The following is a 24,855-nucleotide window of genomic DNA, read 5'->3' on the forward strand; positions in this document are numbered from 1 at the left end:
ATAATATAAATTAGAGAGAGTATTAAGTCATGTACTATTTAATTAAAGGATAATTTAGTGAAAACACCTCTCATATTTTAGGGGTGAGTATATTATTTAAGTGGTATACCCAAAGCTAAAAACACTATAAAATATGGGCAGAAGGAATTACTGATTTTCTCAGAAAGGCAAAAATAGGACGAGAAATCAACACCAATAGAGTTGTGATCATCAATTACTCCATCTACCAAATAGTACATGCTCAATTTTCATCGCAATAGAGTTGGCTTACTATTTGTAGTTTATTAGTTCTAAATTTGTCACTAATAGTTCATTTTAGTTATCGAGTTCGGAATTAAATACAAGTACAACGTCTAAACGTTGTACCTCTGCTCGCGCTCATGGCATGTATAGAAAATTTCTCCCGTGACATAACAATCACCTAAAAAATATTGGTACAAGTCAAAATTTAACTCTAACCTAATCTCTACGTTTTCTGTTTTTGCTCCTTCCAATACTCTTTCTCCAATGTAAGGACCTCTTCTATTGAACTTTGTTTTCTTTTATGATATGAATCAAGAGTCAATTGATTAAAAGGTAAAGGCATTTTGCATGGACTTTCATCAATTGGCCAATTCACCATGGATTCCATCATTAACTTCTGCTCAGTACCTTCAGCTGGACATGCCATTATCTCTGAGCAGAGTTCAGTTGCATTTTTAGGCACACTAGGCTTGTATTTAAGCAGCTTAGCATATTCATTTAACAAATGAAACATGTAATCATACACATACTCCATCTTCAAATCTTCTTGAATAAAATTGCTTGCACTTCTACCAATTCTTTGTACCTGACAAAAGTCAATCAGATAAAAAAAATCAAGTATACAGTCAGACCTCTTTATAACAATCATCCTCTATAACTATATTTCATTATAGAAGTCCCATCTTTCTTAGAATTGATTTTTCACGTTATGTTATACTTTACGTCCTCTATATCAGCATTTTGCTATAGCAGCAAATGACGTCGTTATAGAGAGATTTGATTATATTATTGATACCACTTAGTTGTTATAAGGTAATAGTTTGCGACTCCCTCTATTCCAATTAATATGACTCACTTTATTTTTTCAGTTAGTCCCAACAAGAATGACACATTTTTATATAAAAGTCTTTCTTTCTTTCTATAACTTCGTGTCAAATCAAACTAGATTACATGAATTGAGACGGAGGGAGTACCTTTTTCTTGTATTTATTGCCCCAGTCAACTGCAAATTTGATGGATCCACACTTGTCATTTTCATTTATGGGCCAGTAGTGGACTAGTGGCATCAAACTTCTTGAGAAGAAATCGTAGTAGTGAGGTGTTACTAGCAAAGAAACTGAGTCACAGGCAAGAATATATTTCTCACTAACAGACCAAGCAGATCCTTCAATGTATATTTTGTATCTGCATACATTTGTAAGAATCTACCTTGGGTCACACAAGTAAAAAATTGAAGTAAAGTAATCAATAATCATAAAAGAAAATAGGGGAGAAACCTTCAATTGGCAGATTGATATTAAATTTACTGCTAATAGAAATAGATGACAATGAAATTTGGTTTTGGATATACCTATGATGACATTGATTTCCTAAGTCAGAATTCTTGAATCCTTGCTTTATCTCTTCTCTCCAATCCTGTAAACAGCACCAAATGTGTCCGTTAATTTTGAAACCTTCGCGAGACAAGAATTCATCCTTAGTTCTAATTGAACAGACTGTGGTAATATTATGATGAGTCTCTTTAGCACTGGACTTTAACTCCTAATATCATTCTACACCAACAAAATTTTCTTCAACAGAATTAAGTGAGACTTCTCCTTTTTTCTTCCCACACAAAACAATCTTTCAGTACCCTGGACCCTTATTGGTTCACATGCTAGTTAAACAGGGATTATAATGACGAAAGAAGTCATTCCATGGAAAATGTACTCTGACAACCAAACACCCTCAATTTAACGGTCCTTATTGTCCCACTCGGCAAGTTGCTATTGTGAACAACAAATTAAAGGATGTGAATCCAAAAGGCGCCTAAGGTTCTTTCTAGGAAGATTCCTTCCTTTTGTCCTATTGAAAGGACATCTAGTTTCGAAGTTAGGTAAGCTAACTTGATGACACGCTTATAAAGTTTTCAGTTAAATGACAGTATCGACGATAGAGGGGGCATGGAGTGTCGAAGTTCACCTGGACATAAATGCGAGCATTCCATTCCTGATTTTCGGTCACGTTGCACTTAACGAGTTGCATTCTCTTCTCAGCGACTTCCGGATTGCCTTTCCAGTAAGCATAAGGCTCCCTATTCTGCCATCTCTGCATCTTATTCCCTTTGTCAAGATCCTTCAACAAGTCTTGCCATGGCTTTATATTGATTTCAGCCCTACCAAATTAATATCAAACTAACAACTTATGCATGCATTATGAAAATGTCTCATAAATCAACATTTTGAACCTATGTTGCTCGAACTCATCAAAAATACCGTATAGTTAACACGACTGCATCAGCATTTTCGTAGGGTCCGAGCAACATAGTTCTGAACAACCAAACTCTACACAAAAGTTAAAGAGTGAAATTTGTAGCCTTACCATCCCCAAAAAGACCAATCAGGAAAAACAATATCCAATGTCTCACTATCCCCACAATATCGAAACAAAGGCGGTGGAGCAATAGCATTTTCCCCAGCAAAATCACTTGATCTGACGACAGGCCAATCGACACAATCGAACATCATATCAAGATCAGGAATTTTTCCAGGGTACCTTCTTAACAATTGAAGAATTCCCCACAGTGTAAAAACATCTCTAGTTTGAAACCCCTTTTCATATGTTTCTACATAAGCCCTTCCATTTAAAATTACAAGTCTAAAATTGGCTGTCCTGTTAGCCCTCTCCACCATTTCTTCAGTTATTCCTGTTTTCCTCCATGGTTTTAAATCTTCATGTATCCAATGAAAGTAATGTGGACATTTTGGAGAAGACGATGAAAGGTTGTCGTTAATGATTTTGTAATTTGGTGGGTAGTAATTTACTGGACATGTTCTTGTGTTGTTACCAGATGAACAATTAAGTGGAAATTCCCCTCTCCTACTTTGCAATACCTAGAACATATCGAAACACCACAACAAAAATTCAAAAAATAATTAAAAAAGATTAGCCCCTATTGGGAAACAGGATCTACAATTAAAGTTACAAGCTACAACAACGACAACATACCTCGTGAAGACAGAGAAGCTATTTCAATTATAGTTACAAGCTAGTACAATTTTAATGTTGATTTTGGAGTTCTACCAACTCATTAAGGGGCAATTAAGAGGTGAAATTTGGGAATTTGTAATTTCTCAATAACACATAACTATTACAACAACAACAACGTACTCATGTAACTCGTGGAAGTAGAAAAATTATTTCTGAAACAGGCTGAGCTAAGACAAGAACAATTACATATGTAAATTTAAGGAACTTACGTTTGAGGTTGTGTCGAGCAGGTTTGTCCACAAGTATGAACCAAGTAGGAGGAGTAAGATGAGAAAAAGAAGAGAGTATTTAGCAAAGGGCTTGTTAATGTAAAATGGAAGCCAAAATGACTCTGTAGATCTTCTGTGATTCCCAACCTTTTGATATCCAATTTCCATGAGTTTCCTTCTGCCTCCTCAAATTCCCTGATATTAAATCAAGATTTTAGATCAAACACACAATAACAACAATAATAATTGCTACGCCTTGTTTAAAACAAGTAGGGGTCGGATATCTAAATTTCATTTCTTGTAACCATATTCCGTTTAAATGGAAAAAGCAAAATATTTGTTAAAAGTACAAAATTAGTCAGATAACATGTAAATTCCACCTCGAGGAAAGTTTTTTTCTCGTGAACTAGCGTAATGGCAGTAAAAAAGGAAACAAAATTAGAGATTGTCATCTTTTTAATTTTTTTTTCTTCACAAGTCACCTTAAAGTGACAGATTAGATATTGATCACCAACTTATATACTATACTATAGTAATGCCTTGTCAGTGGTCTTTTTCACCTGTAGTTTTCTAAAAAAAATCATTATTTTTGAAGAATTTGACATACATGACATTTTTTAAAAGTACCAGCAACATAAGTTACAAATATATCTTATTGTTTAAATTTAAATATCAAACTGAGTTTGAATGGAAAGAAGAAACATGAAAGGAAGAATTTCTGCACCTGTTTTCTTTCTTTATTGTTGTGTAAAAGAGAGCTTGAATACTTGGAGCCATGCAATTGAAAGTGTGAAAAAAAATAACAGTATTTTGTTAAAACTAATTTTTTTTGTTGTTGTAGAGAAGTAAATTACAAGTGTGAGTGACCGAGTCAATTGACTGGGCTCCCTCTTAGACCAGAGATTTCAGTGGGTTTTTACCTTAATTTATGGGGAAGCCCATCTTTCTAGGGACTTCAGCATCCAAACGTTATTCTTTTACATTTCTTTTCTTCTTTTAATGTTTTTAATTAATCCGCATCTCCCAATAATTATGAAGCTATAACACCCCACTCGTTCGTAATGTTTAAATGAACATGTACTTTTGTAATAAAATTAAGAGTATCTAATATGTTAAGAATGATGTGTCATTAGGTATTCAAATGTCTTAATGGTTGTACGTTAATTTTTGAAGTCGTGAAAGTTGTTGAAATAAAGTCGCAAAATTTATCATAAATTATTTTCATATATTCTCTGAAAATTAGATCAGATATCTTGAAACTTTTCAATCTATGAAGAGTTAGAGAACTCAATAGCTATCAAATCAATAACCTATGAGTTTAGTTTTCAATGCATTAAACTGTTCACCAAAATAACTTCATAATGGAGAGATATTTGCGTTTTCGTGAGGCTGTGCAAGCTGCAGGCAGCAGTGAGCTGAACCCTACATCGGTAAAGGCTTATAAATATTTGATCTTCCTCATTTGATCTCACTTTCATGTCGTCCTTGGACCATAAAAGTAGAGCATATATATGTTGATGTTGATAATTCTACCTAGTCCTTAAGGGACGTTGTAATCTTCGACGAATCTGATTTGTTGTATAGTTTACCCCGTCAATTTTGTAGTTTAGCTCCGATGGTATTGTGGCAACAGGGGTTCTGCTGTGTGATGAGGTTCTGAGTTGTATGCCAATATTGAGAACAAGGTAAGACTTTCATTTTATTGATTTTATCTTCGATAAGCCATATATAGTATTTTAGGATAAAAATCAGTATCTTTTATCGAATTGTTGTATTATTTCATACTCTTGATTGTTGATTGAACTTGCGCCATACTGTAGTATTACGGGGATATGGGCAAAAGTCATAGATCGTTTGTATCGATGGAAAAAGATATGTTAAGGCTATCCTTTCTTCTTGGGATGTTTCCTTAGAGCCTAAGTACGATACTGGTAGCATATTATTGTTGAGCTAATCGTACTTGTAGTTGTTATGTTGGCTGCTTGAGTAGGTGTATATATATATATATATCCCTCAATGGGACACTTGGTAACCTCAAGTTAGATTTGACCTAAAATTATCCGTATAGGTCGTTTACAACTTGCCCACTTACTTTCGGGCTACTCGCTTGTCTGTTATTGCATTCGAGACTGTTGTGGATAATTCAAACTTAGAGAATTGTGTGCTTAAATACAGATACAAGAGACTTTTGTGCTTAGATACAGGTATACAAATCGTGTGTGCTCAAATACAAATACATCGTGCCTTATGTCATTGATTACTCAAAGCCTCTGGATTGTTCAGTTATATACATAAAGACCATGTGTTCCTTAGTTGTGCATAGCCGACGGACTACGTATAGTCTATTTACTTATGGACTATTCAGTATACAATATCATTGAGACAGAATTCTTTGCACAAAGGGTATTACAGAGCCAATCCTCCCAACTGTTCAGTTATCCAATTATACATATCACTCTAGAAGGCGAGGGACATATCTGGATCACCCCAGATGGTGAGACATGGATCCAAATTGCCCGAAAAGACCAGATACGAAGCCTCTGGGATAAATAGATATATAAATAGCCTATAAACACAAACGATAGCTAGTCTTTGAACTACACAATGATGTAGATTGCCCACAGGCCCAGAGGGTTTCCATTTGGGTATGTATATAGATTGATTGAAACATGCCAAGCATATAACGGTCCGAATTGATAGAGTTGCTTGTTATTTGGATTTGCCGAGCTTGTCGGGGACAATTAGGTCCTTATTTGATTATTGTTGTGTGAGTGGTGCCAATTGCTATTAGATTATATTATGAATATCCTTGACTTTTCTTCCTTATTACACTCGTTATTAATTACATGATATCAGTTAGTCAATTCTATTTAGTTGGTGAATAACGTGTTATAAGGTTAAGTTAGGAATAAGTTAGTTGTTTAAATTAGCCTCTGACTTCCTTATGAGTATTTACAATGTCTTTGGTATTAGCCTCAGTATTTAGTTGATTCAGGAGCAGGTAGGTGCACTCAGATTATCATTAGCCTCCTTATCTGTTTTGTTTTTTTTATTTATTTATATTCTATACATTATAATACCTGTTAAGTTATTATTTTTTCTGGCATACTCAGTACATTATTTTGTACTAATGGGTGGAGTCTGGGAGTGCTATACTCATGCCTGCATAATCTGACAAACAATAGACAGGCCTTCTTAATAGTGAACATGAGTTAACATCATATTGGTCAGCTCTATTTCTTTGGAAATTTTCAAATATAAAAATTTGTGAGACTTTTGTTGTAGATAGTTGATTAGTAGGTCCGAGCCCAGTCACGATCAAATATATCACTCTTAGAGCTTGATGACTTGGAATTGTATAGTAGTATGATGTTGATCATGTTGGTCTTGTTACTTTTGTAGTATTTGTGTGACGGCCTTATTGGCCTTTGTATATACAATCTTTTTACGATTCTAGCTATCAAGAGGGCGTCGACAACCCACATATGAAGTTACTTATATTTTCTTGTAAACCCTAGGGTACTGAGGTGCTTGTTGCATGATTTTCTAATTGCGGCCTTGCCGACCATGGCTTAAAATAAGTGTAGATACTATTTGTGCGTTTGTTGGATATAACAGGGTATGCTAGTAGGGTACGTGTGCGACTGGTTCACCTCAAGGTCAAGTGTGGCATCAGAGGCATGACAAAAATTATCCATTCCCTCTATATTAGTTGTCTATTAGATTGTATTTATTTTATTTTGTCGAATACAATATTTGTCCTCTCTTTCTCAAATCTTGTTCGCTTCTATTTTCTCTCTCCTAATGTCACTTGTCTCTCTTCTCTATTAAAATGTTGTTATGAATTGTTAATATCCAAATTATAGCTATAGAGCTCTAAATATGCCCAAATGATAGTCATTCTTATAATCTTTTTCAATGTTATTTTATCTCTACTCCGCTTGAGTTGAACAAATAAAAGTTACCTTATCCTTCCATCTCTCTTGAAGAGATAATAGACATTAAATCGGAATGATGTTGAGATCTCCTACCTTGATATCTGCAACTTTTCAAACTGTAACAAAAATGAATTTTCTTAAATTGTTGGTGAATATACCATATTGAGAAACAAAATAAATAAATAAATAAGTATTTAGACTAAAATGCGGATATATCACTCTTTTTAAGGAGATTCAAATTTAATGTGGTATAATCTTTATTGATTTAGTAATATAACTCTTGTTGTATAACTCTAAATTAGTTTTAAAATTTAAAGTTTAACTCTTTTATGTAGTGAGTAAATCGGAGGCTTAGAATATATATTTTTTGTCAACTATCTCTTTCACTATATATCAACCTCATATTATAAAGATAATACAATTAATGTTTTATTCATCTACAACATAATACATCTCATGCACTTCTCATCTATATAACACATGGAAGAAAATGTTATTTATATATGTGTAGGATTTCTTTCACATAGTAAATGTCGAGATAGTGTACAATGACTTGAGGTATAGTGGGATAAGTAGTACGAAATAATGAAGAGAACATATCATAATAGTTATATGAATTACAAAGAATAATGACATTAATTTCTCACTTTGTGCCCACTAGTATATTATACATTTTAATATTTTAATTTTAATATTGAAATGCACATATACATCAACCCTTACTTTGAAGTTTTACTCTTCAATCTTCTTATTAGTACTATTCTCCGTATTTCAATTCGGACATAGAATTTTTAACTTTTTTGTTGAAATAAAATTTGCGTAATTAGAAATTAATTTTTTAAAAAAACTATAAGTCACATTTTTGAACAATTAAAAATATTTACAAATATTTTAATAAATTATAATAAAAATATATATTGTTTAACTATTTTAAAAAATAACTAAGACAAATAAATTAAAATTAAAAAATACCAATATATCCAAGATTAAATATGGTAAGGCTAGTATAGGATTCTTTTGCTTAATGAAGTTGGCATTTGTAACCAGTACCAACATGTTTGTGGTACACAGTGGTGAAATTGTTTAATCTTTAATTAAAGATCTCGTGTTCAAGTCTTGAATATAGAGAAAATTTTATTGGAAAAATCATCTTTAAATGGGCCATATAATTCGCTATTCAAATTTAATCAAAGCTCTCCATATAAACACTTGGGAAAAAAAAAATTGGCATTTGACATCTACAATCTTGTATTATGTAATACTAATAATTACTTGGACGTTGTGACAATAGATTCGAAATTTTGAAATGGTAATGAGAAAATGTGCTGCATATATATTAATTGTGCTTGAAATGCTATTGGCAGCACCATCATTATATTTTACTGAACTCCATCATCATTTTGGTACCAATCATGCTACCCAAATAGAACTTTTATGAGCATTCTCATCTTTGTCAAGATGAAAATAGTTCACTAAAATAGTAACAGAGACTCAGAGAATGTGATTTTCTTTTTGGAAAATCTCTGTCTTCTTTACGTCATTTTCTAATTTTTTTGCAGCCTTTTGTAAGAATATTCTCCAAACATATTAAGTTTTATCTTGCTCTACATTAAATTTTTTTCATAAATTACTATTTAAAATAGCGTGACGGAGATTTAAAATTCTGAATCCACCTTTGAGTACAACAAATTAAATAGAAAAAATTACTTGAGTGGGTACTTTTTAAAAATTAAATACTGATTTTAGCAATATTTTTTATTTATTATCATTTATAGCAATACATAGCAATACTATGATAAATCTGCACTTGTATTAAAAGTGAATTATGCATACAATATAAATGTATTATAAGTGTTTTAAAATTATATATTATGTTTGTGTAGTAAGAAACTGACACAATATATTATAAGTATATTAAAATACGTGATAAATATATTATTCATTTATAAAACTTGTATTATATATGTTTTATAAATAGTTCTCTGCAATATGTATTAAAACTGTATTATAAATGTATTATAAGTATTTAGTGGGAAAAAAATTTATTGTTATAAATGATAAATATTTTCTTACTATAGTATATTTATATAAGTTTTCCGATTAAAAATCATATAATATAGACTAGATAATGTGAAAATAGTTTATATTGTAGCATATATATGAGTTAAATCCTATGATTAATTTCATTATCACTTTTTTTTATTATCCGACCCTGAGTCATGGCTTGGCCTTTAAAGGTTGTCTATTAATCCGACAATTATACCTCATCATAATTCATCATCGATAGATACAGAGAGTAGTGAATAGGAGAGTGATTAAAATGGGGAAAAATTATGCGAATTAGTAAATATATGATTGTTAATTAGTTAATATATCTATAATTTAGTTAATTTATAATTCATCGCTAATATTTATTGTTAATTACGGTTCGAGTTTGTATAATTCGAAATTTTTCTAATATAATTTATAAAACTTTATATAATTTGTGTAACTGTTTAAAGTTAAGATGTTTGTGCTTGTATAAATTCGTTATTTTGAGTTTACATAAAAATAGTTCAATTATTCATGAATTATATAGATCCGTAAATTCTACAAACGAGACAGCTTTAAAACTATAGTTATAACTTGTAAATATGCAAATTATAGCTGAAAAATCTAATTAAGTTTATTATAGTGATTATTTGTAAAATTTCTTTTTAAAATTATTTTTTTACATAATATATATATATATATATATATATATATATATATATATATATATATATTAGATTTTGAACATTATTTAACCTCTTTATGTGTTTTCTTTTTATATTTTAAATCGATTTAATAAAAATTCTGATTTGGGCATGGAGAGCATGAGGATATCTGGACAAGGCTTGCATGAAAGCATGCAACAACATTGTTTTGGCACACTAGGTAGAGATGGTCCAGTTGTCAAGATAATTGGCTACATATGATGATATTATAGTATCTTTGTCTTAACTTTTTATAGAAAATAAAATAAATAAAGGTGAAGCAGATTCAGTTTCTTTCTGTACTGTTTTAAAGAGAAAGGTATTTTGGGTTATTGGGCCATTTGGGAGGGGGGGTGGGGGGAGGGGAGAGGAAAGATGATCATCACGCCAACGTCCCAGTAGTCCACGCCTGAAATCTCTCTCCTAAACGCTAAGCTTTCAATTTTCAAAACCCAATGCTATGTTTTGATGAAGGGAGCAGTAATTAGTGCCTCTGTAAAAAATTTGGGGTTGTTGGGTAACCGATACAGTTGGATAGGTATTAATAATAGGAAAAATTATTTGGTGGACATTTTTTAATAATTAATTATTAATTTTAATGATATTTTTTATTTATTATTATTTAGAGCAATACATAATAATATTATAATATATTTGTCATGTATTAAAATTGGATTGTGCATACAATATAAATGTATTATAAATATTTTAAAATACATTATGCTTGTTTGGTAAGAAATTGACACGATATATTATAACTGTATTAAAGTATGTGATAAATATATTATCCATGAATAAAATTTGTATTGTATGAGTTTTAGAAAATTTGTTGGTAATATGTATTGAAATTGTATTATAAGTGTCCAGTGAAAAAATATTATTCCTATAAATGATAAATATTTTCTTAATATAGTATATTTATGTAAGTTTCCCATAATATATATGGACTAGTTATGAAAAAAATTATGTATTATTTTATGTTATACATTATTAGTTATTTCATCTTTTATTTTAAATAAAATAATACATAGATTTTCTCAGAACTTATGTATTAGTTTCCATGAGTAAGAAATCGATGTATTTAAACGGATCGCTTATCCAAACATCAAATTAAATTTATACATGAATAACTTAGTTTTTATCTATCCACTAAATATCGTATAAGTTATACATAAATAACTTATTTTTTATTCAGTTACCAAACAACCAATTGTGATAAAAATCAATTAAAACTAAGCACTAAAGTGATTTTAATATGGACAATTTGATAAACATAACAACTTCTTCTCTTATTTCTTAAATTTTGTGTCCAATTAAAGTAATATATCACATAAATTAAGACGGAAATATAATAAACGGAAAAGGGTCAAAATTACCCCTGAACTTTGAAAAATAATTTATTCATGCCCTTCGTTATACTTTAGGGCCAATTATACCCTTATTATTATACTTTGGGCCAAATATGTCCTTGAGTATAACATAGTGCCACGTGTCGGGCTCTCAGTGGACAACTTATTTTCCCTTTTAAATGTATTTTTTTATTTGTTTTTAAATCTGTTTTTTATTTGTTTTTAAATATGTTTTTAAAATTTATTTTTTAAAATCTATTTTTTAAAATATGTTAATTTTAAAAAAACAGATTTTTTTTAAAAAGATAAAAAAAAAGATTTAAAAAAAAGAAAGATTTTAAAAACAAATAAAAAAACATATTTTAAAAAATAGATTTTAAAAAATAAATTTTAAAAACAGATTTAAAATCTTTTTATTTTAAAATCTGTTTTTTAATCTTTTTTAAAAAAAATCTGTTTTTTATCTTTTTTATTTTAAAATCTGTTTTTTTATCTTTTTTAAAAAAATCTTTTTTAAAAAAATCTGTTTTTTATCTTTTTTAAAAAAATCTATTTTTTAAAATTAACATATTTTAAAAAATAGATTTTAAAAAATAAATTTTAAAAACAGATTTAAAAACAAATAAAAAACATATTTAAAAATAAATAAAAAAACATATTTAAAAGGAAAAATAAGTTGGCCACTGAGAGGCCGACACGTGGCACTCTGTTATACTCAAGGACATATTTGGCCCAAAATATAACAATAAGGATATAATTGACCCTAAAATATAATAAAGGAATGAATAAATTATTTTTCAAAGTTCAGGAGTAATTTTGATTCTTTTCCATATAATAAATATAACGTGTAGTTCATCAAACTATTTCTAAGACGACACTTATTTTAATAAGGAAATGGAGAGAGTAGTATATAAAAGATGAAGACCTAGCTAGTCCTAGTTGAAACAAATTTAAGGAGAGGCAGAGTTCCGTTGACTGACTATAATTAAGGTCTATCTACTTCGTATAGAAGAACAGAGCTGCCTCTCTTTCTCAAAAGTGTTAGAATTGAACAACAACTAATTTGTTCCATCAACATGTCTGTAAGTCACTCTTTTTCTTCTATCTTCTGTGCATATATAATATTTTTGGAATGAGAATGTGTGTGCTATGGTGCAGATCATGGTGGATGTAAGAGTTCCAAACTTGGATTGTGAAGGATGTGCTGCCAAGCTAAGAAAAGCTCTTTTTAAGCTTAAAGGTCAGTCACATTGCTCACTAACATTACCAGAAACGAGTTTTCATTCTGTATTTATAACTAGAACAACAACATATCTAGTATAATTATACGAGTGAATTACGAGCAGAGTTGTGTGTACTCAGTTTTACCCTTTATCTTTTAGAAGGTAGAGAAGTTTGTTTTCAATGATTTTTGGGAGCAAAAAATGATATGATGGAATAGATTGTATTAACTATTAAATGGAAGTAGCACCGTCACGGAGTCTTGAAGGTTACCTTGACCCCTGTTCATAGTGTTACGAACAGAGAACCAATGGGGCAGAGCTAGAAGTCTGGGTATGGGTTTTGACTGAATCTATAAACTTTTGTTCAAATAGTTAATTTGTATTAATATTAAACATTGTACAAGTATTGAGTTTTAGAACCTAATTAATGACATTTATCATTATAAAATTCAGAACTAATAAAGTTGAATTTTGCCTTTGAGCATCATTAATATAGACCCTGCACCAATGGTCAAGTACCAATTGGTTTGAGAATGGACTTTAAGTTGAAAACATGATTTGAACAAATCCCATTAGAAACAAAAATGCACTAGGTGACCTAATTAAACTATTTATATGATAGTCACGTTGGTATGAGTAAACATATTTTCAATGAAATGATAAAAAAGATTAGAGAATACATTTGAAATTTGTAAATTGAAGATACAACTTTTACACAAATTAAACAACATTATAATCTAGACCTTACTATTTCATCAGGAGTAGAAACAATAGACATTGATATGGAGACGCAGAAAGTTACAGTAAGAGGGTACGGATTAGAGGAGAAGAAGGTGCTAAAGGCAATAAAACGAACAGGAAAAGCAGCAGAACCATGGCCATATCCAGTTGGATACTCACATTTTGCTTCATTTTATCAGTACCCTAATCACATCAAAAGCCATTACTACGACACATCAAGAAACGTTGCAGCCCCAAGTGTGCACACATTTTTTCAGACTCCGGCTGTTTATTCAGTTGCCGTAGCATCAGATGAAGCAGTTGCTTCTCTTTTCAGTGATGACAATCCACATGCCTGCACCATCATGTGAGATTTGATTAATTCTTCATCATATGCCCAAGGGAATATAATTTGGAGCAGCTACATCCATCTCCTTAATTTTGTATTTTATTTTAATTTCTTTTTGTAACATGTACACTTATGAGCTTATCAGTGACCATGAACCTTAGTAACCTAACGGTTGTCCAGTATGAAAGGTTACTTCACTAATCTTCTTCATCGCTACTCCTAGTAGAAGTGATAGAATTATTCCAAGTATTTCAGCTGGAACAACTATGTACATTTCTTTTTTCTATTCACTCATATTATTCTACTATTACGTTTTTTTAGATTTGTGCATCCTATCCAACAAGAATTTTTTTTCTTACAAATGATGGCTATCAAGAACGTTGAAGGCTACTTTTGTAATTTGGTAGTGGTTATCTTTGTATTTGGGCTATTCTCGCAATGTAGGCTACAATTGTAATTTAGCCAATTAAGTTCCTTAGGGTTAAGGTTTGGGGTAATTAGGTTACTTGTTTGCCAACTATCCACCTTATTGTAAATAGTCCTTAGCCTTTCATTTTGATGGTGATGTCATTAATGAACACAATTATGCAAGGAGAAGTGATTTCAAGCCTAATTTGAATGAAGTGTGGAGTAATTGCATGAGTCAGACCTAAGTGTAGACACCTAGTCATAGCAATAAGCCATTTACCCATGCAATCTTGTTCGTCAAATCATCCAACTACTTGGATGTTGAAAGATGTTTGATTTCTCTACCTCTCTTTGGCAACTGCATAATGTTGGGAAAAATATTACAAATATGAATATCGGATTGGAATTAAAAATACTAAGAAATTATCATAAACATTCTATTGTGGCAAGTCATTATTTTGAAAGAGAAATTTTGTCCCGACTTGATGTGCGCAAATTGTTAAGGTCATCAGTCATTCCTCAAAGTTTCACGACTTCTTCAAATTTATGCACTAATGGATGAAAATTCGGAATTATACAAATAGAATTATCTAGAAATTCACAATAAGAAGAATTTTGCATTAAATGTTATTTATTTTTTGATATTAATTAAAAAGAAATAATATCAACAATTCTTCGCTAATGCAAAGATAAAGAATAGAAATATTTTTTGGGCAAATGAAAAGAACATGTACGTCAATATTATCTTTCGATTTGTTTTGACACAGTGAAATGAGGCAACAATAACAAATATTTATAAAGTGAAGTACTCTTGAACTAAATGGACATAAGCTGAGATCCCCACAACACATATCATATCCTTGATTTTATGTAAAATCCGTGATATTAACAAAATGTTTTTTATGATCATGCATATACCTTGAGTCTCATGAGTGCTCTAACCACAGACCACTCAAGTCTTTCATAAAAGGCGACCACATCTTTACACTAGCATAAATGATTTCATCAAATCTATCTCAAGCAAAACCACCTTAAAGCTATGAAATCATTAATAACAAAATAAGTTCAACCATACAAAAGACTAGTCTTTTGCGTCATAGGATTAGGGAATGCAGAGTATATTGAGGGCTTATATGGCTTTGTTTGATCATAAATGGTCTCCACTAAACTACCTCAATCCTTAGGCTTTAGTCCCATTTCCCTCAACGTGTGAAGGATCATTTTCCTTGCCACATCCTTGATTAAAGGATCTGTCAAATTTCTTTCAGACCTTACATATTTTAAGATTATAACGTTATGTTTCAATAACAATTTAAACGCACCATATATGATGCGTATATGTCTTCTTCTTTTTTCATTGTATAAAACACTTCTGGCAATCCCAACTGTCGCCTGTGTGTCACAATATCTTAAGCTTAGGGGTGATTTTTTCCTCTAAAAACTAAACCAATTAAAATTTTATTTGTTTGCATTAAATAAAGGTATTAATCTTAGTTATTTATACTTTAGTTATTAAGTATATTTGTTCTTTCGGGCTGAATTTTATTGATTCAAATCTGGTCCATTAAGTGCGCTTTTTATGTTACAACCACTTAATGAATCTAAATAATTTTTAATGATTAAGATGACAGTTCATCAATTTTATCCATTCACCGCTATCGCCGTCATCTACCATTATGAAGGACGGTCCATGTCGTCTATTATTATCAATTACTATCATTCATAACTCTACTATTGACAATCACTACAATTAGTTGTCACCGTGAGTAACCATCATTTACAATTATCACTATCAATCATCATAACTACGACAATCAGATCATTTATCATCACATTAACTATTACTATCATCTGCTATATCCGGTCATCATCACCACTAACAATTACTCACAATATATATATTAATAAACTAAAAATCAAATTAAACCAAACAAAAAAAAAGTCTTGATTTTTTCTTTGATTTGATTTGATTCGTTATTTTTTAATTTTTCATGCACACTCCAATTTATCTGACTTTATTTGATTAAACACTATCACATAAATCAAAACATAGAAAATGGAGGCCATATTTAGATTCCTCAATCCGAAACTGTTGAAATAAGGTCTTGGAAATATGTAACGATGACCACCTCTTTCTCTAGGCTACTCGTTTTCAACTTTAATTTTCACCCACTGAAATTCAATATATAGATAATTCTCCCGAATTCTTACCCTTAGAAAAATCGAAATCTTAAGAATAATTAATTCAACCTTACTTTCTTTTGCTATTAATACATAAAAACATGTAAACAATTTTGATGGATCGTCTATGTAATGTAAGTAATTAATTCTATTTGCTTGAATTGTTTTTGGAATAAAACATTTAAATCTGAGGGATCATATATGAGAAAAAGGGACAAATTGAAGGACCAAATAGCTAAAAGTATAAGCAATCTGCCTAGATTTCCACTGAAAATGCGTCATCGGCAGCATCTTTCTGGTCAGCATAAGACCTCCACAGCCACATTTTGACACCCAAAATGATTAGTCATTTGAAATATGAATTGAATGATTATTTTTTAAAAAATATTTATATTTATAATTATTTTATTATTTGGTTGGGAACAAGTTATCACGGGATTAATTATTTTAGAATAAGCTATCCCATCATTTATATGAGATAACTTATCTCATCACTATTATATAAATGGTGGGATAAGTTATCCAAACTTGACAATCAAATAAGACACCAAAATTTTATCTCTGGATTATTTTTTTATCTCAAAAATATTTATTTTTACCTTTCACACCAAACAATTCCTAAGGATATATAAAAGTTAAAATTGCATATATTTTTTCAAGTTTTGAGTGAAAAATTAACACAATGTATAATTAAATAACTTTACTTAAGTTAAGAATTTATTGAAAATATTTTTTTTATCTTAATAAGATATGGATAAGATTTGTATTTAGACACTACTCATCACTTATCGAGTTACACCGGATATGATATTATTGTAATGTGTAACCAATTGAATTTAGAAAGAAAAAAAAACTTTGAATAAAAGCCAAACAAAAGATCATGTTCAAACGGACCCTAATTCGTGATGTTTGAGTGAGCAAATTGAGTAAATTAAGATCTAATGTAAGAATTAGGTACAAATATATGTATTAGTTTATTAAATTAATAAAAATTGGGGGTGGACATTTCTTTTTTTTTTTGTCCTCTATTTAATAACGGCGTATTTTCGAAGAAGCTTCATTTTCGTTAAACAAAGTATCCAAAGCACTCCTTCGAGTTCTCCAAATGGCTCAGGTACTCTAAAAACATATTCTATATTTCTATTCTCTTTAATTTTGTTCTTTTTTAAAAAACTTAATTCCCTTTTATAGATTTCTCTACTCAATAGATCTTTCTTCTTCTTTTTCTTCAATCTGAGAATTAGAAGATGAATCGAACTCTCATAAATAAAAAAAAGTAATATTTGTGTTTTTTTCATCCATCAGATGAAAGTGGTAATGAAGGTGCTGACCATGACTGATGAAAAGACAAAGCAGAAAGCCATAGAAGCTGCAGCTGATATTTTAGGTAATTAATTAATTTACTGACTGTTTAGTTCTTGAAGATCCATTTTTAATTAATTATCAGAAAAATTGAATTATTTTTTAAATCAAACAGGTGTAGATTCAATAGCAGCAGATCTAAAGGAACAGAAATTAACAGTGATAGGAGAAATGGATACAGTTGCAGTGGTGAAGAAATTGAAAAAAGCTGTTGGTAAAGTTGATATATTATCAGTGGGACCAGCTAAAGAAGAGAAGAAAGAGGGAAAAAAGGAAGAGAAAAAAGAGGAAAAGAAAGAAGAAAAAAAGGAAGAAAAGAAAGAGGAAAAGAAAGAAGAGAAAAAAGAAGAGCCAAAGTGAAAGACAATTAATCTCCGTTTGGGGTCTTCAAATTGCAAAATAAAATGTTTAGAGAAACTTTTGTCTTCATTCCTGCTCTAATATAAGTAATTAATTACTCCCTTTCTTTTCAACCTTTCTGTTTTCCATTTTATTTTGTTTTGAATTTTTTGTTGGTGGTATAATAACATTGGAAATATAAAATTGTTCTAAAAGAGAGTGATGTCCTTTCAGAATGTCCCTTTCTTTTTTTATTTTTTTTTCTTTTTTTCTCCGCTTCTTTTTCTTTCTTTTACTTTTTTCACGCGTTGTCCTCTTACTCAATTATTATTTTTTGCTTATAAATAATGCAACGCAAAATAAAATGAAATACAAGAATTGTTTTCAATTCTCTCATTATTTTATTATCTCTTTTTCTTAATTAATACGAGTCTACATCGCTTTGAGTTATGGTAGATAATAGTTTTGCATATAATGTTGCACTTAACCTCGTACAAAATAGTAAAAGTCTTGAGCATAAATCCGTCGAAGAATGTCGATGTAGATATGATTGGCCAGAATGGCAAAAGACAATTCAATCAGAATTAGACTCACTTGCTAAACGTGAGGTTTTTGGACCTGTAATCCAAACTCCCGAAGGTGTAAAATCAGTTGGCTATAAATAGATTTTTGTGCGAAAATGGCCTGAGACACTCTTGGTTATACCAAGATATTCAGTAGTCATTTCATATAGTGTCTCAACATGATATTCATATCTGCGGATATCCTTAAAACTTAACAAGTTTCATGGTAATTTAGAAGAGAATAATGCATCTTTTATAACAATCTTTGTCACCTTAGATAGAAATATAGTAGCTCTTCCGGAACCTTCAATCATTTTTGAATTACCAGAAATTGTAGTAACATTTGCTTTTTTTCTAAGTAAGTTGGAAAAATATTTTCCGTCTTTAAAAATGGCATGAGTTGTTCCACTATCGATTATACAACTATCATCGTGATTGATCATTGATACAAACAAAATTTGAGGCATATCCATATTTTTCTTCAAAAAAAACTAAAGTAAATATTATAATTAATACATGGCTCATTATACAACTTTTATTTATTTACATAGATTATGGTTGTTCGATCACTTGAAGTGGAAAAAGATCAATTTCAACCTCCAGAAGAGGATAAAGAACTTCTTGGTCCTGAAGTACCATATCTCAGTGTTATTGATGCACTTATATACCTTGCTTACGCAACCAGACCTGCTATAACATTCTCTGTTAATTTGCTGGCAAGGTATAGTTATCCCCAACGCGAAGGCATTGGAATAGTATCAAACATATTTTGCGATACCTAAAAGGTATCATTGATATAGGTTTGTTTTATACTAACAAAGGTTGTGCAGACTTTATTGGTTATGCAGATGCAAGTTATTTATTAGACCCACATAAAACTCGATCTCAAACAGGCTATCTATTTACATACGGAGGAACTGCTATATCATGGCGATCTACAAAAATAGTCTATTATTTCTACTTCTTCAAATCATGCTGAAATAATAGCAATTCATAAATCAAGTAGAGAATGTGTGTGGTTGAGATCGATGATACAGTTCATCAAAGAAAGATGTGGATTGGAAAGTGATGTCAAAGTACCCACAATTATATTCGAAGACAATGTCGCGTGCATAGCTCAATTGAAAGGTGAATTCATAAAAAGAGACAGAAGGAAACATATTTCACCAAAATTATTCTTCACACATGACCTCTAGAAGAATGGTGATATGATAATCTTGCAGATTTATTCACAAAAGCATTAATAACATCAACTTTTGAAAAGCTAAGGTATAAGGTTGGAATGCGCCGTCTCCAAAATATTAAATGAAGTTTTCATCAACGGAAATAAAATACGCGTTGTACTCGTTTTTCCTTAACCAAGGTTTTTTCTCCCACTGAGTTTTTCTGATAAGGTTTTTAATAAGACAGCAATCAAGGCGTATTACCAGATTTGTATACTCTCTTTTTTTCATTAGGTTTTTTTTCACTAAATTTTTTCTAGTAAGATTTTAATGAGGCACCACATCTATGAGGGTGTAGAATAACTATATATATTTGTTCTTTCACTAAAATTTTTATTTATGGACATTCAAGGGGGAATGTTGTAAAAGAAAGTGGATGTCCCTTTCAAAATGTCTCTTTCTTCTTTTACTTTTCCTTTTTCTCTTCTCTTCTTTTTCTTTCCTTTTCCTCCCTTCACGTGTTGTCCCCTCCCTCAATTATTATCTTCCACCTATAAATAAGTCAGCGAAGAATGAAATGAAATACAAGAAATTCTCTCATTCTCTTACTATCTCTTTTTCTTAATAAATGGCTAAGTTAATTATATAACAAAATCCATTTTATTTTTTCTCTCACTTTATAGGAGAAAATGGGAAAATTAGCGGGTATTTGATGTATGTAATTATATGGACTGTATTTTTATATACACTTCTATCAAATTCAAATTTAAAATTTAAATTTTATGAATATAACCTTTTAAAACTCTTAGGATCTGTTTGGAAAGCCATCTGATAATTGAAATTGGTGTAATTACTAGGATAATAATTATCAGCCTCGTAATTACACAATTTAGTAATTATAATGACATGTTTGTTTGCTATAGTGTAATTACAAATGTACTGTTTGCTTGCATAACTGTAATTTCAAGATTATATTCATTTTAAAAATTAAAGTTAATTATCTAAACTTAAATTTTATATTAGACAAATAAAGGTCTTTATAAATGATATTAAATTAAATATTTGAGATATATGTAGTCTTTTGAAAATATATTAATTAATAATACATTCTTACTAATATTATAAAAATAATTGATTTATATTTTTAAATTAGTATATGTTAATAAAATTATTATAAAAATTTTAAATACAATATTTCTTTGAACATTATGAAAGACATAGTTGACAAAAATATTAATATTAAACAATTGACAAAAAGATAATCTATCATGTCTAACTAAAAAATAAATGGCTTGCAATGTGAAATATCAAGTCAATAATACTAAAATAAATAAAACTGAAAATCTGGCATAAGTTCTAAATTTTAAAATAATTTTTTTAACATAATACTACTTTTATGTCAAATTTCAAAGTACATAAATATGATTTAAAAGAAAAAAAAAACGTAAGTCTACAACTTTGTTCAACAATCACTTCTACCTTTAACTTAAAAATTAGAATACTAACAAAATTATGTTAATGAAAAAATAAACATATAATTAAAAAAGGTAACACGAAAAATTGCATGAAATCACGTGAAGTAAAAATTGAGAATGAAAAAGAAAATAAATATAAATAATAAAAAAATAAAAAAAATATTTTTAGAAAATACTAAATAATAAGATTTTTTAAAATAGTAATAAAAAGTAAATTAAAATTTAAGAAATATAAATAGAAATATAAGGAAGAAATTAAAAAGTAATCAGCTTGTAATTACACCATGTAATTACAGCAATTCAGAGTCTTTCCTGAGAATTGGAGAGTGTAACTACTCCTTGTCAATTACACCAAATTATCTGTTGGCCAAATAATTACATGATCAACCAAACATGTTGTAATTACATCCAATTACATCAAATCTAATTATCAGGGTGACTTTCCAAACAGACCCTTAATATTGAATGTATTTATATTTTTAAGGTTATGCGTTCATACTTATTGTGATTACAATTTATGTTACGCATAGAATATAATGGGTTCATATAAATTATTGCAAAATTAGGACCTTGCTTCTTTATTAACAATAATAATATCAAAATATAGTATGAGCACTTTGTGTGCATTGGATAATTTTTTTTTATTATGTAATAGTGTATAAATTATACAAAAAATATAAATTACACTAGAAAAGTTCTATGCGGCAGACTCGATTCAAAGGGCATTGAAAAAGATTGATCTGAATCATCCATATGTATGATCATTTTTCAAACCAACTAAGTCATCCGGTGTTATTGTATTACCCTACCCTACCTTTAATATAAATACCAGTAGTTTAGTGTGCGCGCGTTTTTTGGACAATTGTGGCCTTGTGTAGCATTCCTTTCTCTGAATTCGATATCACGTAGTAGGGGTGTACATGAACCGGGTTGATTAAGAATTTTTACAAACCAAACCAAACCATTTGTGTTGGGTTATTAAATCTATAAATCAAACCAAACCAATAAAAGTCAGGTTTTTCGATATCAATTTTTCTTGGGTTTTTCGAGTTTTTTTGGGTTTCTAGGGTTTTTCAGGTTTTTTCAGGTTTTTCGATTTTTTCATAGTATCTAATAAAAAACACAGACAGTACTTCTTAAAAAGAGTTCTAGTACAAAATATCAACATATAAGATGGAGGCAGAACACTGTTTGAAGTTTTAACTTTATAAGATGAGCTTTTTTTGTATATTATTTAAATGGGCTTCTCAAATCCAAATCTCAATGTAAGAAAGAAAAAAAAAATATGAAATTTTTTAAATTTTTTTTTATAAATTACATTTTAATAAATATTTTTATGTATAACATAATTTAAAAATAGTATATCTATAATCGGATCGGTTTGGGTTCGATTTGACTTTTTTTAGTTAAAACCAAACCAACCCTATAATGGTCGGATTTGTTTTTCAAACACCAAACCAAGTCAAACCAAATCACTAGTCGGATTTTTTTCCCGATTTGGTTTGATTTGTTTGTTTGGTGCGGTTTATCGATTTGCCATGTACAATCCTATCACGTAGCATGAATTTTGTTTTACTCATCCAATTGTTTGAATGTGACTCTTCGACAATGAGGGGTCATTTGGTATTTCATTAGAATCATGTAAATTTTAATAGTACTTCCTCCGTTGTATAATAGATGAACATCTTATTAAAAATATTATCTCATATTATTTGATCACTTATTATGATAGAATTAATTATTTTTTTCTATTTTACCCTAAAATTAATTGAATGTGAATAATTTTCAACACTAGCTATTCTTATACTTTATATATATATTTCTAACTTATTTTTATGTGCATTGATTTGAACAACGGGTAAAATAGTAAAGTTGATCAATGTATTAATAATTTCTTAATTATCTTTTAAAATAGAATGTGCTCATTTAATATGGACGGAGGATTAGGGATGTTCTAAATCAAACTGTGACCGATATGTCAACTGCAAATTAGTTTATTGGTATTGAGTTATCGTATTAACTTTTAGTGAACGAATTAAAATTTAATAGTTAAAGATTTATCGATGCGGGAGGCGAATTACTCAATTTCATAATTGTATAAACCGCTAACCCGTTAAGAATTATTATAATTATCTTTCTACCATAAGATTTTTTTTTTTTAAAAAAATAAAACTAGATGTTTGTATGTGCATGCACCCTCAAAATTTAGACTTTTATATATTTTTTACTATGGTTTACAATTCAGAATTACCAACTTAAAGAGCTAAAAAGAATTTGATTGATTAGTGATGGAAGATTGAATCATTCCTTCATTCTATTTCGGAAGAAGGGGGCGTTCAGACACTTGATTGGTTGGAGAAGAGCGCGGCCGTGAAACGACGATTTCCCCCTTTTCATTGAAGTAGAGAGGTCCTCCTTCCCCACCATTCCGGCCGCTGGCTGATTCTTCAACAGGCACGCGGTCCGAGCCTTGGCTCTTCCCACTGCTTGGGAGATTTGTGCTCAGCTGGATTCGTTAGACCATTTGGGAAGTTGGTCAGTCTGATTCAAATCAGAGATTTCTTGCAGAAAAAATCCTTGACAAGACTTCAAATGTGCGAATTTGCTCTATAGATCGTAGTAGTTCGCCAACTTCTCTAACTAACATACGATACAATTTCACTTCATGTCACGGCCAAAAAAAAGAATATATTGATAAGTAAAAGTAAAAGAAGAGAGTACGAAATGAAGCTAATACATCGTCTAATAATCGTCTGTTAATTACTAATTCGATACGAAACCAATCATATTTATAGCTCCTTTACTCGCATTTTGACTCTTTATTGGTTTATTGCGCAATATTCAACTTGTTAATAATCAATTTAACGGACTAAATTGATAAGGGGTGTTCTTGACTTCATATAAATAATTGTAATATTTCCCCGGTAAACAGTGTTTCTTTTTTCCATTCTTGTAGGCCCTTTTCATTTTTGAATAGAAAATTCCATTTGCATCTTTGATGGCTTCTGGAGTTTAGCACAATTCTTTTATTAACAGGCGACAGAAACTGTGTACTTGCGTAACAATGACTCATTATTATTAGCCTAATTAACTAATTAATGGAGTATGTATTATCTCTAAATCTTCTGATTATATATACAAATGCCAAATCTGTTCAACCCATTAAAAAATTTCGTTTATCCGTAATTTAATTTAAGTGTACAACACCTAAAGTAGGAATTATAACTCAAACAATTATATCACCAACTGTTTTGTTTGTATGTCAACTTCAAACACAACTCTTAAGATATAGAAAGTTGTGGAAAATTATCTTTCAAATTAAATATTTTCGCCCATAACATTGTAGCTCCGTCCTTCTTGTTGAAGTGCATAACAAACAACACTAAATAAGATGTAGTACCATTTCCCCCTTTTTAATTAGGAAAAAACGCAAATTAAGCTCGATATTGTAGCTGAATCAACCCAAATTATACAACCATGCGCTTTGATTAATTTGTACTTTCTGGAAGGTTCAGAATATTTGTCATGAAACAAATAGCAGAATGTTTGTCGTGATCATATTTTCATA

At 30.1% G+C, this 24,855-nt stretch overlaps 3 protein-coding genes across 4 annotated transcripts; 2 read left to right on the plus strand and 1 right to left on the minus strand.

The window, feature by feature from the left end:
- Nucleotides 1–246: 246 nt before the first annotated feature.
- On the minus strand, nt 247–3,782 carry LOC129895637 (uncharacterized). The gene is made up of 6 exons (XM_055971370.1): nt 3,483–3,782; nt 2,605–3,116; nt 2,206–2,398; nt 1,595–1,659; nt 1,218–1,428; nt 247–829 (listed from the first exon to the last, which is right to left on the minus strand). The coding sequence occupies exons 1-6, from the start codon at nt 3,648–3,650 to the stop codon at nt 467–469; spliced, it is 1,512 nt and encodes a 503-aa protein (XP_055827345.1). The 5' UTR covers nt 3,651–3,782; the 3' UTR covers nt 247–466.
- Nucleotides 3,783–12,412: 8,630 nt separating this feature from the next.
- Nucleotides 12,413–14,101, plus strand: LOC129895682 (heavy metal-associated isoprenylated plant protein 31). Of its 2 annotated transcripts, none has more exons than XM_055971424.1 (3): nt 12,413–12,582; nt 12,663–12,744; nt 13,487–14,101. In XM_055971424.1, the coding sequence occupies exons 2-3, from the start codon at nt 12,666–12,668 to the stop codon at nt 13,816–13,818; spliced, it is 411 nt and encodes a 136-aa protein (XP_055827399.1). In that variant the 5' UTR covers nt 12,413–12,582; nt 12,663–12,665; the 3' UTR covers nt 13,819–14,101. The 2 variants fall into 2 exon arrangements, with proteins under 2 accessions (XP_055827399.1, XP_055827398.1); XM_055971423.1 differs by having other exon boundaries at nt 12,414–12,586; nt 13,487–14,100.
- Nucleotides 14,102–17,394: 3,293 nt separating this feature from the next.
- On the plus strand, nt 17,395–18,220 carry LOC129895396 (heavy metal-associated isoprenylated plant protein 39). The gene is made up of 3 exons (XM_055971110.1): nt 17,395–17,499; nt 17,691–17,772; nt 17,863–18,220. Exons 1-3 carry the CDS (start codon nt 17,491–17,493, stop codon nt 18,105–18,107), a joined length of 336 nt encoding a protein of 111 aa, XP_055827085.1. The 5' UTR covers nt 17,395–17,490; the 3' UTR covers nt 18,108–18,220.
- Nucleotides 18,221–24,855: the final 6,635 nt, after the last annotated feature.

This window comes from Solanum dulcamara, chromosome 7, assembly GCF_947179165.1.
Source record: "Solanum dulcamara chromosome 7, daSolDulc1.2, whole genome shotgun sequence".
Classification (NCBI taxonomy): domain Eukaryota; kingdom Viridiplantae; phylum Streptophyta; class Magnoliopsida; order Solanales; family Solanaceae; genus Solanum; species Solanum dulcamara.